Source organism: Rhipicephalus microplus, chromosome X, assembly GCF_043290135.1.
Source record: "Rhipicephalus microplus isolate Deutch F79 chromosome X, USDA_Rmic, whole genome shotgun sequence".
Taxonomy (NCBI): domain Eukaryota; kingdom Metazoa; phylum Arthropoda; class Arachnida; order Ixodida; family Ixodidae; genus Rhipicephalus; species Rhipicephalus microplus.
In genome coordinates, this window is record NC_134710.1 from 481,632,736 (window position 1) to 481,651,327 (window position 18,592).

Consider the following 18,592-nt stretch of genomic DNA (forward strand, 5'->3'; position numbering starts at 1 on the left):
ATATTTAAACTACCCATATAAAACCTACACTCATGCCTAATACATAACAATCACTTGTTGAAATTTTGCGAACAATATGTTTTTTTTTTCTGCTTGCTAGGTGGCATGGCGTACATGTTGAGCTATCTTGATCGATATGATTCGCCGTTGACGGCTGCTGGTTTCATCTCAGTGGACACTTTCTTCTTCATGAGGCAAGTCACCTTTACGAGTGGTTATTGATATTATTAACAAAGTTTTTGCTTTCGCTTTTGCCTGTATGTTTTTTCTCCGTTCCTATATTTATTTTCCAGATTAGGCTTATTCCTGTGGCATAGTGCATCATTCTTCAGCATTCCCAAGTGGCATGTTAGTGATGCACTTCGTATCTAGAAATAACGGATATTATGCATGAAAACTGAAGTTTTTATCTTGTAACGCAGCGGGTGAAAAACAGCGCAACTTCGTCAAAGCTAAAACTGAATATAGTTCTTCCATATAATATCAATATCCAAGAGCTCTGAAATGGGAATTAAATATTTATGAGGCAACGACAAATATAGATGCTCATATGATGAACAAAAGCAGTTCGATGAATGGCTATTTCACCTCAATCATTACTTTAGATGTGTTTGGCAAAATTTTTCGGTGAATTTGTGACAAAAGATACGTTCATTGTTCATACGTGTCATCTTCTTTTAAGCTTTTATGCTTTATATCTTGCCACTGAGATCAATAACTCGCGATTGTGAGTGCCTCAATAAATGAATACAAGGTCACTTTGAAGACGTTACACATAGGGATGTAGTTCATGTGATTATAGTATTTGATCGCCATATTTGGGTACAAATTGCAAAGTAATGATATGCGCCAATAGAACTGAGCGTGCCATTCTTCTTTTCACAAGCATCATTCTCGACATATATAAAGTGGCCCATTGTTTGGCAGGGCAATATATATATATATATATATATATATATATATATATATATATATATATATATATATATATATATATATATATATACGTTTCGGCCTAGAGTCTGGCCTTTATCAGGATTAAGGGCACACTTTCTTGGTGCTCAGCTTTATACAATTTTAAAACAGAGGGGGAGAGAGGAATAAATGCACAATATATACCTTGATAGAGGAATACTGAGAATCCCCTTACACTTGAAGCAATTAAAGCTTTAGAAAACAATAACGGCAATAATGAAAAAATAACTGAGTGCACAGCACTGCCGCTGCGTAGGACACTGAACAACTGAAAATATTTCCAAGTGTAACTTTTCTTCCTAAGTACAGCTGTCGCATGTTTCTGCTTTTACCTCATCGTCCAATCAATTGTGCCAAACATGACATGCCCAACAGCAACCCTGTGCACAGTCGAGAGGCCCCTACTGCACGCGTAATCCTGAATCGGGCCAGAATTGCCATTGCACCCGCTTCCAAGCCTCTGCGGGAATACGCGGCGCCCCTCTTTCTACGACGAGATGTCGACGGGGCCCTAAGTAGTTCAAGGCTTAAACTTCTTCAAAAAGCTCTTTTTCCCCCACACCGAACCGCCAGAGCCAGGAGGCGCTGTCTGGTCGGGAACAATGCGTTAGTGAAAGGAAGGATACACAGACTACAGACATCCTAAAAGTGGAAAGGAGAAAAGTGAGAGAGTTGGAAGGTAAGGGGAAGGAAGAGTGAAAGGGGGCGCCTGGGGGAGTCCAGCTTAGATTCTCCTTTTTTTTCTTTCTTTTTTTTCTTTCCTTCTTTTTTCTTAAGGTTTTCCTCTTTCTCTCTCCCTCTGATTTAAGTATGTATAAAGCTGAGCGCCAACAAACTGTACCTTCAATCCTGATGGAGGCCAGACTCTAGGCCGAAACGTTGAAATAAACCACGTTGTGACCACTCACGGACGATCTACTTCTCTACTTGATATATATATATATATATATATATATATATATATATATATATATATATATATATATATATATATATATAAGTCAAAGAAGTGTATATTTAAGGGCTCGTTTTTCCGCGTTTTGGCACAATAATAATGAGATCTAACAGACAGTAATGCCAAGGAACGTACAGGGGAAGCTATTAAAACCAATGGAATGTAAATAATAAAACAAGTGGGTAAAACAATAACCAGCCGTGAGCAGGAATCAAACCGATGACCTTCGAATAACGCGTTCGATGCTCTAACCACTGACCCATCACAGCGGCCTTCCCTCCATCCACTTTTTTTGGGTTTATTTGTGAATTTAGAAGTAGGAGTATAGATGGCGCTGACTGATACTCCTACTTCTAAATTCACATATAAACCCAAAAAAGTGGATGGAGGGAAGGCCGCTGTGATAGCTCAGTGGTTAGAGCGTCGAGCGTGTCATTGTAAGGTGGTTGGTTCGATTACTGCTCAAGGCTGGTTATTTTTTCACCCACTTTTCTTTCTTCTTATTTACATTTCAGTGGTTCTAATAACTTCTCCTGTACATTTCTTGCATTCCTTGGCATTACTGTCTGTTAGATCTCATATATATGTATATATATATATATTGTTCAGGTAAGACTCTAACCGCAGTGAAGAAGACGCCCGCACGAAGTGATTTTAATCGATTTTATTGACGTTTCGGCCGCGTGTCCGGCCTTCGTTCGTATACAGTGTATGGCATGAGTGCCGTTTACTTACGCTGACATGAAAGGCGACATATGGACATATATAAATGCAAGTCACACGATTTGAAGGGAACCTGATACAGGAGTAAAAAAATATCGTTTCACAGCCCGACTAGGTGGCGAACACGTTATTTACAAATAAAAGATAAGACATATAAGAAATAAAACGCAAAACATGAAGAGTAGACCGACCGGTAAAGGGAAGGTGAAAAAAAGAAGAAAAAAATAAACTAATAACAAAGAAAAAACAAAGAGCTATATAAAAGACGTTACAAAGCTGCTACGTAATCAACAGATACAGACAGTGTAGCGCGACTTGCTGAGCAAGGTAGAAAACAGATGGACAGGGTGATACAGGTTATACAGATAGGCAACTGAGTTTTCCTACGCTTTGGTTCAGGCCAGATGCGATGGCGTCGAAATTATAGGTGGGGAGTTATTCACGGGGTTCTCTATCATAATTCTTGCGGAAACCAGTATTGAGTAAAGTGACCTGTAGATTTTCAAAAGAGTGGTTAGGGAGGAGCACGTGTCATGAAATGGGCAAGTGGAGCAAGGTGTTAGCGTGATATTCATGGTTGTTAAAACGCCGTCTAAAAGGCCTTTCTGTTTGACCAATGTACTTCGCATAGCGCACATTCATTCATGTATATAACGTTGTTAGATTCACAGTCATGATTGCCTTTGATTTTTAAGGAAAAGTTGGAACCAGTACTAGTGACTTGTTGGCGTGGCGCATGTACGGGCCTACCTTGCACCGTAGTTTTCAGCAAGGATGGCACCCGATTGTGTCAGAACTGTCTGTTTTCGATGATGATGATGAGAGTGTATCTCAAAGATATTAAGCTTTGCGATGCACTGGATGTAAGTGGTTCGGCAAAAATGGTTCTTAGGCGTTCAGTTTGCACTAAAATATTGTGATGCTTTCTTAGCACATTGGAAAGCCGCGGAACTGACGCAGAATGGGTAAGGAATAAGTTTGTCTGCTCTGAGGGAGTCGAGTTTTTAGCAGTGCACAACAGCGTTCTACGATTATTCGTGCCGGCACACTTGATTGCGTCATCAATAAATGCGGTGGATATCTTTGTTTGAATGAAGCATCCTTTAGTGTTCTGCAATTTTTTTAACTCTGATTGCTCTGAACAGGTTCTTTCAAAGCTTAAGACCTGACTGTAAGGGATGCTAGTTTCACAATGTTTCACCTGGCTACTGTTAAAGTGCAAATACTGTTGCTGGTCTGTAGGCTTCCTGTAGAGAGCAGTCGATAGTTTATCATTTACAACCGAAATGCTGACATCATTAAAACTAAGCGTAGATGTGGAATATGTGTGAGAAAATGATAATTATGGATGGGCATCCTTAAAGTCACATATGAAGGAAAGCAACGCCTGTAGACAATGTGGCCAAATAAGAAAAAAATGTCATCGATGTAATGTTCATAATAAAAAGGTTTCAGCGCGCGGGTTTGCAAAAATTCACTTTCAAGCAGGCACATAAATATAATGGCGTAATTGGGTTCAATACGCGTACCCATTGACGTGCTACTAACTTGGACGTACTGTTGCCCTTCAAATTGAAAGTTATTTAGCTTTAAAATAAACCTGAGTAATACTGCAAATGTGTTGCTGTTGATATGTTTATCCGGCGATGCTGCTTCATGGGACCTGGCGACTGCCAATATTACGTCTACATGCGGAATGTTAGTGTGTAAAGACGCTACGTCTAGTGTGACAAAAAAGCCTTGAGGAATATTGAAATAAATTATATCAGAGACAAAGTTTGTAGTGTCCCTTGCGTAAGACGGAAGTAATGCTGGGATACTACTAATCAGAGAATCGACATAGCTGGACAATTGTTCTGTGTCAGTACTTATCCTGGCACTAATGAGACGGTCGGGGTTGTTTATTTTATGTATTTTAAGCAAAAGGTAAAAACGACCGGGTCATTTTTACCTTTTGCCATTTTTATGCGGGATGGTGCGAAGAAGAGGACGACGACGTGTTTGGTTTTCGAAAAAACGAAAAGTACACAACGGCTGCCATTTGACTGCTGGTCTATTTTTCTACTCTAAAGTAGTACATACATTCGCAACACTTTGGTGGTGGTGCCCGGTACGACCTATAAAGGAACTTCACAGCAGACGTGTTCTTTGCTGCCCAACCAAGTCAACAGAAACCAGTTCTGCCGATCCTGTTTCAGCCGTGACTCCAGCACGCTCATATTTGTTAGGCCGCCATATTAAAGGGATCCTGAAATGATTTTCGTGATTTTGTACAAACACAAGGAGCCTCTACACCAAATACTAAGTGTGATTTAGAGACCGATTTGAGCTCTCTGCACCAACTCTGTGTGTAGTTTATTGCAACACTTTAAAGCTGCAAATTCCTGCAGATTGGTGCTGATCACTGCGACTCAGCCAAACGCGTTTTCAGCCTATCATTACTGAGCGACACCCTCTGGCCAAATGACGTCGTTGTGGCTGCTGATCACATTGGTTGTCATTAGTTGTAAAATGCACGGAAGAGAGATCGGCTGATGAGGGGTGACACCTGTCGTAGCAGATATGAACCTCTCTGAGATCTTCATCTATGTTGCCAGATGGTACGCGTGCTGCCGAGGGCACTGTGTGATGGTCGAGACTGCAAAAGCTCAAATCATCGAGCACGCCCGCAAAAGCTCTGCGATCGCGAGCGAACCAGCGTGCCTCATGAATTCAGGAGGCCAATGAGAGGTGAGAAAAATGCTATGATATAATTGCCAATCGTGGCCTTACTACATGGCGTTTCACTAAACTTGTGATGTGAATAGGTTGATGATGCTTTAGCCCAAATGCTCACAAAGCACCGAAAAAACCTCTTCTGGGACCTTCTAACATACCATCATGCCCTTTGCTCGCTCCTTGGCTCAAACTTTCCATGGGCCGCTTTTGAGAATACACCATCTTGGTCGTTTACAAAACCGGCCACCTTCACCAGGACACAGATTGTATGTTACAATATCTAGTGGATCCACCCGATGCTTCAGAGAAAGCTACTGACACTTCCGATTTCTCTATATCAAACTACATTGATGTAGGTCATGAACAACCACGTGAATCAGCTTTACGTTCCATAATCGTCAGTCTGAGTTTGTCAACTCAAAGCCCTTCTTTCATCTTCTGCTGCCTCAACGACAGGGTGCTATATCACCAAAATATGTGTTCTCAAAGCCATGACGCCTTCTCGTCGTGCCTTCCAATTTGTGCGTAGATGTCGTCCGCCAGCTTTTCAACGAGCCCAACACCAGTCATCTTGGGGTCACACGCACGTTTGATCACGTCCGACACCATTTTTTTGGGTAGGGCTCTATGACACTGTGCAAAGGTACTTGAGCAGATGTGACCTATAAAAACGCCAAAAACGATTAATACTGCTTCCAGCCGGGCATCTTCAGCCTATTGATATCCCCGCACAGCCAATCTACTGTGTAAGGCGCGACTTTTTTGAGCACTTTTCAACTTCTTTTCCTGGAAACAAAAGCATCACCGTTACGCCTGACCATGTCTGTGGTCTGTGTACCTGTTTTGTAATGCAGCTATGCCATCATCGTGAGGAATATTTGTATACAATGAGGACACATCAAGAGTAACCAAGTACGTATTTATTTGGCGCACACAGACCTGCAATATCTCTCAGAAAATGTGTGGTGTCTTTTATGTACCATGCGAGGGTGCATTGAAAGTGGCCTATTAGTTTGTCTACATACCCTGATATGGGTTCAGTTATTTTACCTATGCTTGATATGATTGTTTCACATGAGTTCCGGGTTTATGAAGTTTTTAGAGGATGTAGAAGCAACCTGAGCGAGGGTATGCTGCTCGTATTTGTTTGTGTTCAGTGTTGGTTATCTTACCTGCGTCCAACAGTCTTTTTAGTTCTGATGATACGATACGTTTGTATTTGTCTGTCTAATCAACTGGCAGGCGTTCGTGATTAGTCAACTAAGAAAGAAAGACAGAGCAGTTCTTTGTGGAACACATCTCGCTCGTCTCAGTGCTTATCTGGACTTTTCGCTGCATTTGTGGGGTGTGTTGGCCCATACGTTGCGGTTATGGACGTACAACCTCACGAGGTGACGTCCGGCTCCAGTTCGACCTCGGCCACTACCTCAAGGAAGCGAGGAAACGCATCCAGCGAGAGCGATGACACTGAGCTGTTCTAAGCATCTTGGACGAGTCATCAGATGACGGCTTTGAACCTGTCCTGCACCGCATAGCCGAGCGACAGATCGTCAATTCATCGTCAGTGTCAAGTACGGCCACCGTGAAAATGGCGCCCCAGGGATGACCCCATTTAATCCTGTTCGTGACAAAGAATGCTACCGAAAGTCTGATTAACAGGCAAGCGTTCTAACGCTGTTTTGAGAACACTGTGTTGAACGAGGTCAAAGACGCACGACTAAATATAAAAGATACATACTGGCGGTCGATGTGCTGCACCCGAGTGCACTGAGAACGCTGCAACAATTAACACAACTGGGAAACATTCCAGTTAGATCTATCATACCAGCCGATGGTGTGACCACATCAGGAGTCATTTACGATAATAACACGGAAGTTCCGAGTGCAGACCTTTCCATACTTATAAAACCAGCGAGTACAAACAACGTCATTGTCAGCGTTAAACACCTTGGTAGCACACGTTGGGTGAGGGTAACGTTCAAAGGTGACTGTCTTCCTGCCTGCGTGAAGGTTGGCGACTTCCGTCAACAAGTTCGAGCATTTATTCATGAACCTGTGCAATGCTTATGCAGTCAGAAGATCGGCCATGTAAACAGTGTTTGCAGGAGCTCCACAGCGTGCCCCCGGTGGGCCGAAGCACATGCGGAAGGCAACTGCAGCGCAGCCATACTGAAGTATTCTAACTGTCAGGGTGCCCACAAGGCTTCTTCCAAAGAATGTCTACACATAAAAAAGAATTTTCTATTATGAAGCAAGTGGTACGAGACAGCTCAACCCACAAAGAAGCCGCTGAGAAAATACGATGAAGATGACGTCGCCGTCTAAGGTCTTCACGTCGGACAGCGACAAATTCAGGTAGTAAGTCGAAGCATCAGGAAAAATTGCCAGCTGCTGTTTCTAACATGGAAAACGCAGACGTTCAAAAAGAGCAAAGGGGCAAATCAGTCTCTACAGAAGACTGCCCACCACTTCCGCGTACGCAACGTGCAGAAGAACCGCAGCAGAAGCCGTCTTCTTCAGAGCAAGGTGCTGCAATGGAGGAACTGTGGAACACACATCAGCAAGTAATAGCTATTCTGTGACCCTTAATTAACGCCATTAACTTGTTGTTAAGCAACATACACACAACATCAGCTACAAGTGCATTGTGATTACTGGGTGCTTTGAGTTCAGTACTCGCAACACTTGAGTAAATAAAGGCTCATCAGCCAGTGTCTTTCAGGGAAAAGGTGCGAAAGGCAGCGATTCTTCAATGGGATGCCTGAGGACTGAGATCAGGCATTGCTGACTTCCGTCGGTTCGTGTACACCAATAAGTTCCCGGTCAATGTTATCTGCGAGCTAAATTTGCCGAACGAAATCAAACTTTCTGGTTATGAGTCATTCATGTCGGCTACATCTGTGGTAAATAGCAAAGTTCTGATGTATATTCGCTGCGACCTCACCTACATTCATCATCTAGAGTCACCTCATGACGACAATGAATATATATGTATAACAGTGAAGAAGAGAATTACCGCCATTGCTGTGGGTTCCTACCTCTCTCCGTCGAGTCGTTTCGACCATACAAGAATAGAAAGTATTCTGCCAGCAGCTCTTCACCCTTGCAGTATAATCGGCGACTTCAATGCTAATCATGCAATCTGGAGAAGTTCGAAGACCAATGCTAAAGGAAGAAATCTGGTGTCCTTCACCTCCAACAACGTACTCTTGTTGCTAAATGGCGGTACTCCAATGTTTTTGCATGGTTCAAAGTGTAGCAGCTGCCCTGACTTGGCCTTTGTCTCACGAGGCCTCGTGAGGCATGCTGAGTGGTTTCCAGACATATAAACGCATGGAAGTGACCACATTACCACTTACGTGAAAATGGAAGGATTATCTCATGGTAAGATTCGCGATAGAGTTGAAAGAGTGGACTGGTTGAAGTTTCACTTTCGAATGGAAGAGCATTGTGAAGCAAACAGATCTCGTGACATAGAGGAGATAATCAAAAAGAAAATACACGACACTACGTGTACTCTCACATGCTCTCCCAAAGTAACGAAATTTGACGTCGAGTTAAAACGACTTCGAGCAATCCGATGGCGTGCTTAACAAAGATACCGACGCGTGGCGGCAACGGTTAACTTAGGAATCGCTCGACGTTTACAGAAGAAGATATAACACCAGATAGATAAACTCGAGTGAAAACGTTGGTCTGCTTTTTGTGGGTTGCTTGACCGGCGAAAACATTTATCACAATCGTGGAAGACAGTACGAGATCTCCGCACAAAACCCACTCAGTGGTCACCATTCAGGACTCTTGCACTTTCTGAACAGCGCGCGACATTGACGTCGCAGAAGATTTGTGTGCCAGTTTATCTGGGCCACTCGCAGTGCCCAATAGCCTATTTGCCTCGACCAACTGTCCACAAACACTGTATTCCCACGTGGGAACCTTTTACCATCGTTGAACTCAGAGTAGCACTAGCTTTGTGGGAACGCACGTCAGCACCAGGGCCCAATAGAATTTCTTATAAAGCCCTGTGTCATCTGGGTGAACGAAAGAGAATCCTACTCCTCGATTTGTACAACAAATCTTGGCAAGATGAGACGCTTCCAAGAAGCTGGAAGACAAGTCGCGTAGGTCCACTTCTGAAGCCAGGCAAGTCACCGTTGGAGCTCTCATCCTATCGCCCAATCGCATTTACCCGTTGTGTATGCGAAGTTATGGAGAGGATGATCTTGGGACGCTTGAAGTGGTACTTGGAGTGCAACAATATCTTTCCAGATGCCATGGCAAGATTTCGGCGTGGTCGATCATCGATCGACAACGTATCGGCCTGGTCACTTACGTCCAACACGAGAAAGGCCGTAAGCTTCTCTGCGCATTTTTTTCGTAGACTTAAAGGAGGTGTATGTCGACGTTACACATGAAGCAGCACTCACGAAGATGCAGGAGTAGGTTGTGGGATGTATCACTGGATACGTAGTTATTTTCTGAAGACGGTCAAACTTCACTACATTACAGCCACCGTGGCGTCCCCTAGGGTGACGTACTCAGCCCTATGCTGTTCAATCTCACGCTAATTGCTCTCACTGAGCCAAGTACAGTCAAGTTATCAATTTACGCAAATGATATCTGCGTGTTGGCATCGGCTGTAACACGCTTGCAGTTGCGAGCGAGAATTCAAACAGCTGCCACTGAAACATTACGTTACCTCCGAAATTGAGGCTTGGAAATTTCTTCCGAAAAATGCGCCCTTGTAGCTTTTACACGCAAGCCTAAGAATCAGTAAACTATAAGCATCAATGGTCAAACTCTACCATACGTTCGATCGCACGAATATTTGGTGTCATAATTCACAGGAATTTATTATGGAGTGATCACGTTTTGTACATAAACAACGGTTAATAGACATCTGCAATCTACTCAAGTTCTTTGCAGGGAAGGCTTGCAGATTATCACCCAGTGTAATGCCATGGCTATACAGGGTACGTTTTCTCAGTGTCCTGCGGTACTGCTTACCGGCATTGACCAATTCAAGCAAAACAAGCCTACAAAAATTATACAGTGTCCAGTCCCAGGCACTCCAGATTTGCCTTGGCTTGCCTCGTAGTGCGTCGCCAATGGCTTCTATATCAATCACCGTGGATCACCTCATCACGACACATAATAACGTTGAGACACTCGGGACACATATAAGGCATTTTGTTGGGACACCCTGCGACCACCTAGTCTCTTTACCAGCAGACAGGCCATGTTCGTACTTTTGCCAAACGGAAACCACGTATCGCGACTCTTATCCAACATGCTTCACACCCGCTGCCAGGCCTTCGACTCTTCCTCGGTGCCTGACTCAGGCTAACATTAGGCTAACTATACCTGGCATACAGAAAAAAGCAGATACATCGTCACTTCCTCTTAGGAAGCTTTCTTTGCTCTTGTTATACGAGACGTGTCAAAGCTGTATACAGGTATACACCGATGGCTCTATTTTACAGAAGAGTTCAACGGCATCTTTTTTCATACCAATAAAAGACACAAGGAAATTCAAGACCTCCCACATTACGACAACAATGGTAGTGGAGCTCACAGCTCTTCGTGCCGCCTTGCAATTCATGAGTGATCAACAGCCACAAAAATGGGCAATTTTCAGTAACGCAAAAGCGGCACTGCATTCCCGTCTATCACCTACGTCACGGCCAGACCGAACAACAGGTATTCGAGATTGCAAAATACTTACTATTTCATTGAGAAAAAACATAAAACAGCCTTTAAATGGCTTGCAAGTCATTGTGAAATAATTAGCAATGAACGGGCGAATCGAGCTGCTCGTTCTGCCCATACTGAAAGCGATCAAATATCGATTCCACTCTCCAGAACTGACGCTGCACAGAAACTCTGCATGCTTGCTCGCAAGCGCACCACTTCGCAATGAAACGAGTCAAATTTCACTCATGCACGATTGTGTACCTAAGACCCAACTCTCAGCATTCGAATTCCCCCAGAGCTTCGCCGACGATACGCTATTGTGTAGTGCCAATTATGGTTAGGTGTCGCATTTACCAATGCGCACGTGCTCCGCATAGGAATGACCGACACAGCTACATATTGTCACGGGGTCGTGACGTGGCCAAAGACAGAAAACTTCGTGTTAGGATTTAACTGTTTATTTGGGCGAACCTGTGCCCGGTAAAGGGAAAGTCTAATTACAGCAGCAGTCTTGCACAGATAGCAGTCTCGGACTGATAGCAGTCAACGAAGCGTAGGCCATCGATCAACCTTTGACAAGCGGCGAAGCGCGTCGGCAATTATACCCTTGTCGTCGAATGTTCTAGCGTTATCGCTGGCGCTGGCGTAGGTTGCAGAACAATCTGTATCGTTCGCACAGTGGGCGTGATCTTATCGAAATGATCTACTACAGTCCGGAACCTTCTCGAAACCTGCAGGCGCGGTTTGCGCCGAGAATCGTGTGGTGTTTCGGAACGATAACAAAAACTTGCGAAATGGAACGTGGCATCGCCCCCCTCTGAAAAAAGGCATCGTCCCGATCCTTTAACTAAAGATGAAGGTACAATAATAATGCAAGAAAGTACAATGAATAAATTACAATACAACAATAATACAAAAAAACACTGTTTCAGTTTGTTAACGTGCATGAAACGGCTTGAGGCGCGCGACATGGACGACTTCAGGTCGTGATCGGCGTCGTTGAGAGTTCGTGATGCCGCCGGGAACAACCTCGTAATCAAGTGGGCCGAGACGTCGAACCACCTTGTACGGTCCGAAGTACCGTCGCAGAAGCTTTTCACTTAGTCCACGTCGGCGTATCGGCATCCCCACCCAAACACGTTCACTGGGCCGGTAATCCACGAAGCGACGTCGAAGGTTGTAACGGTGGCTGTCGGTCGTCTGTTGATTCTTGATACGAAGACGCGCAAGTTGTCGGGCTTCTTCGGCGCGTTGAAGGTACTCGCTCACATCGAGGTTTTCTTCGTCGGTGACGTTGGGTAACATGGCATCGAGCGTCGTTGCCGGGCTCCTTCCGTAGACTAATTTGTATGGAGATATCTGTGTCGTCTCCTGCACCGCCATGTTGTATGCGAAGGTCACATACGGAAGAATGGTGTCCCACGTCTTGTGTTCGACATCGACGTACATTGACAGCATGTCAGCGATCGTCTTGTTAAGCCGCTCGGTGAGGCCGTTGGTCTGTGGGTGGTACGCTGTCGTCCGGCGGTGGTTTGTTTGGCTGTATGCCAAGATCGCTTGAGTTAAGTCGGCAGTGAATGCCGTTCCTCTGTCGGTAATAAGGACCTCCGGGGCGCCGTGACGTAGGACGATATTTTTGATGAAAAACTTAGCTACCTCGGATGCACTGCCTTTTGGCAGGGCTTTTGTCTCGGCGTAGCGGGTGAGGTAGTCGGTAGCTACCACGATCCACTTGTTTCCGAAAGCTGACGTCGGGAACGGCCCCAGTAGGTCCATACCAATCTGCTGGAAAGGTCGGTAAGGTGGATCAATTGGCTGCAGAAGTCCCGCTGGCCTTGTCGGCGGTGTCTTGCGTCGCTGACAGTCCCGGCACGTCCTCACATAACGAGTGACGTCGGTGGTAAGACGTGGCCAGTAGTACCTTTCTTGTATCCTCGCGAGCGTGCGGGAAACACCGAGGTGCCCTGCCGTCGGATCGTCGTGCAGGGCCTGCAGGAGTTCTGGTCGAAGAGCTGAAGGCACCACAAGGAGGTACTTAGCTCGAAGCGGTGAAAAGCTTTTCTTTTGTAGAAGACCGTTTTGTAGAAAGAACGACGCAAGTGCGCGCTTGAATACCTTCGGGACTTCGGTGGTCCTGCCTTCGAGGTATTCTATTAGGCCTTTAAGTTCCGGGTCGGAACTTAAACAGCCAACACAAGGCGTGGTGGTCGCTCACAACTTTGAAGGGCCTGCCGTAGAGGTAGGGGCGAAATTTCGACGTAGCCCAGATGATGGCGAGGCACTCCTTTTCTGTTGTGGAATAATTTGCTTCTGCTTTGGATAGCGATCGGCTGGCGTAACTAATAACCCTTTCAAGTCCGTCAGCCCTCTGCACAAGAACGGCGCCAAGACCTACGCTGCTTGCGTCAGTATGTATTTCTGTCTCGGCGAATTCGTCGAAATGGGCAAGTAACGAAGGCGTCTGGAGGCGACGTTTAAGCTCCTGGAAAGCGTGTTCCTGTGGCGTTTCCCACTTGAACTCCGAGTCGGCCTTGGGAAGGTTAGTGAGAGGATCGGCGATGCGGGTGAAGTTTTTCACGAACCGCCTATAATAGGCGCACAGGCCCAGAAATCGGCGCACGGCCTTCTTGTCAGTGGGCGGCGGGAAATCGGCGATGGCGGCTGTTTTCCGTGGATCGGGACGAACTCCAGACTTGCTGATAACGTGCCCCAGAAACAAGAGCTCCTCATACGCAAATGCACTTTTCTGGCTTCAGTGTGAGTCCGGACGTCTTGATGGCTTGAAGTACAGCTTCAAGGCGCCGAAGATTCTCGTCGAAACTCGAGAAAACACGACGACGTCGTCCAAGTACACAAGGCAAGTCTACCACTTCAATCCTGCCAGTACTGTATCCATAACGCGTTGAAAAGTTGCAGGCGCTGAGCAAAGGCCGAAGGGCATCACCTTAAACTCGAAGAGGCCGTTCGGTGTTATAAACGCCGTCTTCTCTCGGTCTCTTTCATCGACTTCGATTTGCCAATAGCCAGTCTTGAGGTCCATTGACGAGAAGTACTTGGCGTTATGGAGCCGATCAAGGGCATCGTCTATTCGTGGGAGAGGATACACGTCCTTTCTTGTGATTTTGTTCAGGCGGCGATAATCGACGCAGAAACGTAGGGTCCCATCCTTTTTCTTCACTAACACCACGGGGGATGCCCACGGACTCTTGGACGGCTGGATAATGTCATCTCGCAGCATTTCATCAACTTGTCTCTTCATTGCCTCACGTTCTCGCGTCGAGACCCTGTACGGACTCTGACGGAGTGGTCTGGCATTTTCTTCGGTTATGATTCGATGTTTCGTGATTGGGGTCTGCCGAATTTTCAATGACGACGAAAAGCAATCTTCGTATTGCAGGAGCAGGGCCTTGAGCTGTTCTTGCTTATCGTTCGGAAGTCTGGGATTGACGTCGAAAGCTATGGGAGGGGCTTGGTTCCTCTGAGCAGGTTCCGCAGAATCGGCGAGGACAAAAGCACTGGTGGCTTCGACAATTTCTTCGATGTATGCGACTGTTGTTCCTTTGTTCACATGTTTGTACTCATTGCTGAAATTCGTGAGCATAACAGTTGCTTTGCCTCCCCGCAACTCTGCCATTCCTTTGCGACGCAAATATTTCGGGTGAACAACAGATGCTGACTGCCTTCAACGGCGCCTTCCAAGTCAGGTGATTTAGGAGCGCCGACTGAAATAATGACGCTTGAGCGAGGCGGAATGGTGACTTGCTCTTCCAGCACATTCAAGGCATGGTGTCCTGACGGCGTGCGCGGCGGTAGTGCTTCTTCTGTGGATAACGTTATCGACCTTGTTTTTAGGTTGATGACAGCACCATGGAGGCATAAGAAGTCCATGCCAAGGATGACATCTCTCGAGCAACGCTGTAGGACTACGAAGTCTGTAGGATAAATACGTCCGTTAATGGTGACTCTCGCTGTGCAGATTCCTGCAGGCGTTACGAGATGACCTCCGGCTGTGCGGATTTCAGGGCCTTTCCAAGCTGTCCTAACTTTCTTTAACTTCGCGGCGAACAACCCACTGATGACAGAATAGTCGGCTCCAGTATCGACGAGAGCAGTCACACTGTGGCCGTCGATAAGAACGTCGAGGTCGCTAGTTCGCCGTCTCGCAATACAGTTAGGGCGTGGCGTCGGGTCACGGCTGCGTCGCCTTGTTCCGCTGCTTCCATGTTGCGTCGTCCGGCCACCTTCGGTAAGTGAGCTTTTGCTTTCAGGGCTTTTCCTGGTTGGGGTTGTGTTCAAAAAGCTCCGTCGCGTCGGCGTCGTCGTCGGAGGATCTTCGGTAGTTCGTCGCACAGCAACCGCACCTCCATCGGTTGCTGCCCTTAGTTTCCCGGATACGGGCTAGGAGACCGGCCCCGTGTTGGGCCAGAGTACTGTCGGGGGTGCGGTGACATGCGGCGGCTTGGCGACGGTGAACGGGAAGGACTTCGTGGTGTCCATTGAGTTCCTGCCAGGTAGTCGGCGATGTCACGTGGCCGATCTCCTGGCTGCAGACGCGGTGCATTGACGGCGAAGCCACGCAGTCTCATCTGTCGGTACTGGCAACGGCGGTATGTGTGCCGGGCCTCGCCGCAGTGGTAGCAGAGCGGGCGGTTGTAAGGTGCACGCCAAACGTCCGTTTTTCTCGGTGCACTGCGCTGGCCCGCTGGGGAACGGTAGAACGTCGGTTGGGGTTGTGGCGGTGGTGGCGTCTGGCGACGGAAGTGTGACGGGGCGGCGTTTTGCGTGGACGGGGAGGAGCGTTGTGGCGCACTGCAGCGGCGTAGCTCATAGTTTCTGGCTCGGGCGGCGGTGTTTCGGGAATTCGAAGCGATTGCCGGACTTCTTCTCGCACAATGTCGGCGATCGAATCCACTTGAGGCTGCGCTGAAGGCAACAGTTTGCGCAGCTCTTCCCGCACGATCGCTCGGATCGTTTCACGCAGGTCGTCGGAGTCACTGGCTTGAGCAGCAGCGCATTCTGGAGTCAGGCGACGATTATACTGTCTGGTGCGCATGTCCAGTGTTTTTTCGATGGTGGTCGCCTCGGATACAAATTCTTGGATGGTGTTCGGTGGATTCCTCATTAGTCCCGCGAAGATCTCCTGTTTGACCCCTCGCATGAGGAAACGAACTTTCTTTTCCTCAGGCATGTCTGGGTCAGCGTGACGGAATAGGCGGGTCATCTCCTCTGTGAAAATTCCAACCTTTTCGTTTGGTAGCTAAACCCGGGTCTCGAGTAGAGCAGCGGCCCTCTCTTTGCGAGCGACGCTTGCGAACGTTTGAAGAAATGCGCCGCAGAAGACATCCCACGTTCGGAGCGTGGACTCCCGATTCTCTAGACAGGTCCTTGCGGTGTCTTCCAGGTAGAAGTACACACGACGGAGCTTTTCTTCGTTGTCCCAGTGGTTGAGGGCGGCCACACGGTCGTATGTTTCTAGCCAAGTTTCCGGGTCTTCAAACGATGAGCCATGGAACGTTGGTGGATCCCTGGGTTGATGAATGACGATCGCGGGCTGGGACGCTCCGGTTGTCATTGTCGCTGCAGTCGAGGTCATGGTCTTGGTCTTCCGCGCCTTGTCTTGTAGCAGGCCGTACTCCGGTAGGAGACCTTGCTGTCGGCGGCTCGTTCGCTGCTCTTGGTTGGCGTCGGTGTCTTCTCCGCGAAGGGGGCTGGGTTCACGGTTTGACGGGGGCGTCCGGTACATGAACGAAGCAGCACCTCCACCAGATGTCACGGGGTCGTGACGTGGCCAGAGACAGAAAACTTCGTGTTTGGATTTAACTGTTTATTTGGGTGAACCTGTGCCCGGTAAAGGGAAAGTCTAATTACAGCAGCAGTCTTGCACAGATAGCAGTCTCGGACTGATAGCGGCGAACACAGCGTCGGCCTTCGATCAACAACTGACAAGCGGCGAAGCGCGTCGGCATTTATACCCTTGTCGTCGAATGTTCTAGCGTTATCGCTGGCGGTGGCGTAGGTTCCAGAACAATCTGTACTGTTCGGACAGTGGGCGTGATCTTATCGAAATGATCTACTACAGTCCGGAACCTTCTCGAAACCTGCTGGCGCGGTTTGCGCCGAGAATCGTGTGGTGCTTCGGAACGATAACAAAAACTTGTGAAATGGAACGTGGCAATATGCAACCATTGCGCCAGTGACGAAACATCTTGGCACACTCTGTGTGAATGGCCACAATACAGCTCACAGAGAAAGTCACTCTGCAATACACTAGACGAACTGGACAACACGACTATTCCGTAACAAATAATCCTGCGCTACATACATTACTTAAGTCCCAGAAGAACGCTGTGAAGGCGCTCCTGTGCTTCTTGCGTTCAACCCGCCTGTCAAAACGACTGTGATCGGAACGCCCTGCATGTGTGTGCATGTGAATTTTTTTATAATTTATTTTATATCTCTCTATCTCAATACTTTTCCCGACCCTTGTTTCCCTACCCCTGTACAGGGCAGCAAAGCAGTTCTTTAAGGTTTACTGCCCTGTCTCTTCCTTTTGTTTATTTCTCTCTTGAGTAGTGTAGTTGGTGGTATGCTTCTTGTAAGTAGTTGGTTGTATTGCGGGCTACAATTCCTCCTCCTTTGTCAGCGGGTTTTATTGTTATGTCTGTCCTAGATGCCAGATTTCTCATACTCATTTAGTTTATATTTGTCAAGTTTTCTCGATTTTCTTTTTGTTTGTAGTATTCGTGTAGTACATATTTCTGTACTGTGGTGATATAAAGGTCTAGACCGTAGTCTTGATTAATGCTCGGTGTCCAATCATTTGTTCTACAACGGTGATTTTTTCGTAGTTAGAATGCCTGTCCTAGAAATATTCGCGCCGCCTGAAGATTCTAGCGAAGTGGTCGAGGTCTCGGAGAAAGTGGAATTCATGAAAAAATTTTGTGGTTGGGTAGAAGCTTAGTCCTTGGGATTGCCGTTTTTCTTTGTCAGATGACAAACTTGTGTCCGAAAGTTTTACAATTACAGTGTCACAGGGTGTGTACATAGATGGGTGTTCATTTGTACCAATAGTGGTTTCCTGGGTGGTGGTGTTGTAGTGGTACGGAATTGTCTCAGGAAACGCGGTGTTGGCGACATAGTCTCTCTTGAGATCATTAATTTTAGTGGTCACGATGGCTTGGTATTTAATCTGTCCGAATTCTGTTAACAGCGTGATTTCCTTTTTCAATAAAGTGTTATAGGAAACAATGGTGTTGGTCATAGCAACCAGTTTTTTACCTGCTTATCACTGTGACTGAGAGCTATTTTTTTGAATTTAAGATACGCCTGAAGGAGGAATTTTGTGTTATTTGGTCATATTCATCTAGCTTTGTAGCGGCTGGTGCGAGGGAGAGTTTCATACTCTTGGAGGCTATTCTAGCATTAAGGTACACTTGCAATGCGGATTAATGCATTTCATATATAATTCGTTTATTAGCGCATTTTTGTACTTCAACGAAGATGGCACTGCAACTGAGAAGCGATGAG

General features: G+C 46.5%; 1 protein-coding gene across 1 annotated transcript in view; it reads left to right on the forward strand.

The window, feature by feature from the left end:
- Window positions 1–18,592, forward strand: part of LOC119160792 (O-acyltransferase like protein) — a 435,386-nt gene that overhangs the window by 157,253 nt on the left and 259,541 nt on the right. The window contains exon 7 of the mRNA XM_037413026.2: window positions 101–194. Within this exon, the coding sequence (XP_037268923.1) occupies window positions 101–194 (94 nt within the window). The remainder of the gene's footprint in view (window positions 1–100; window positions 195–18,592) is intronic.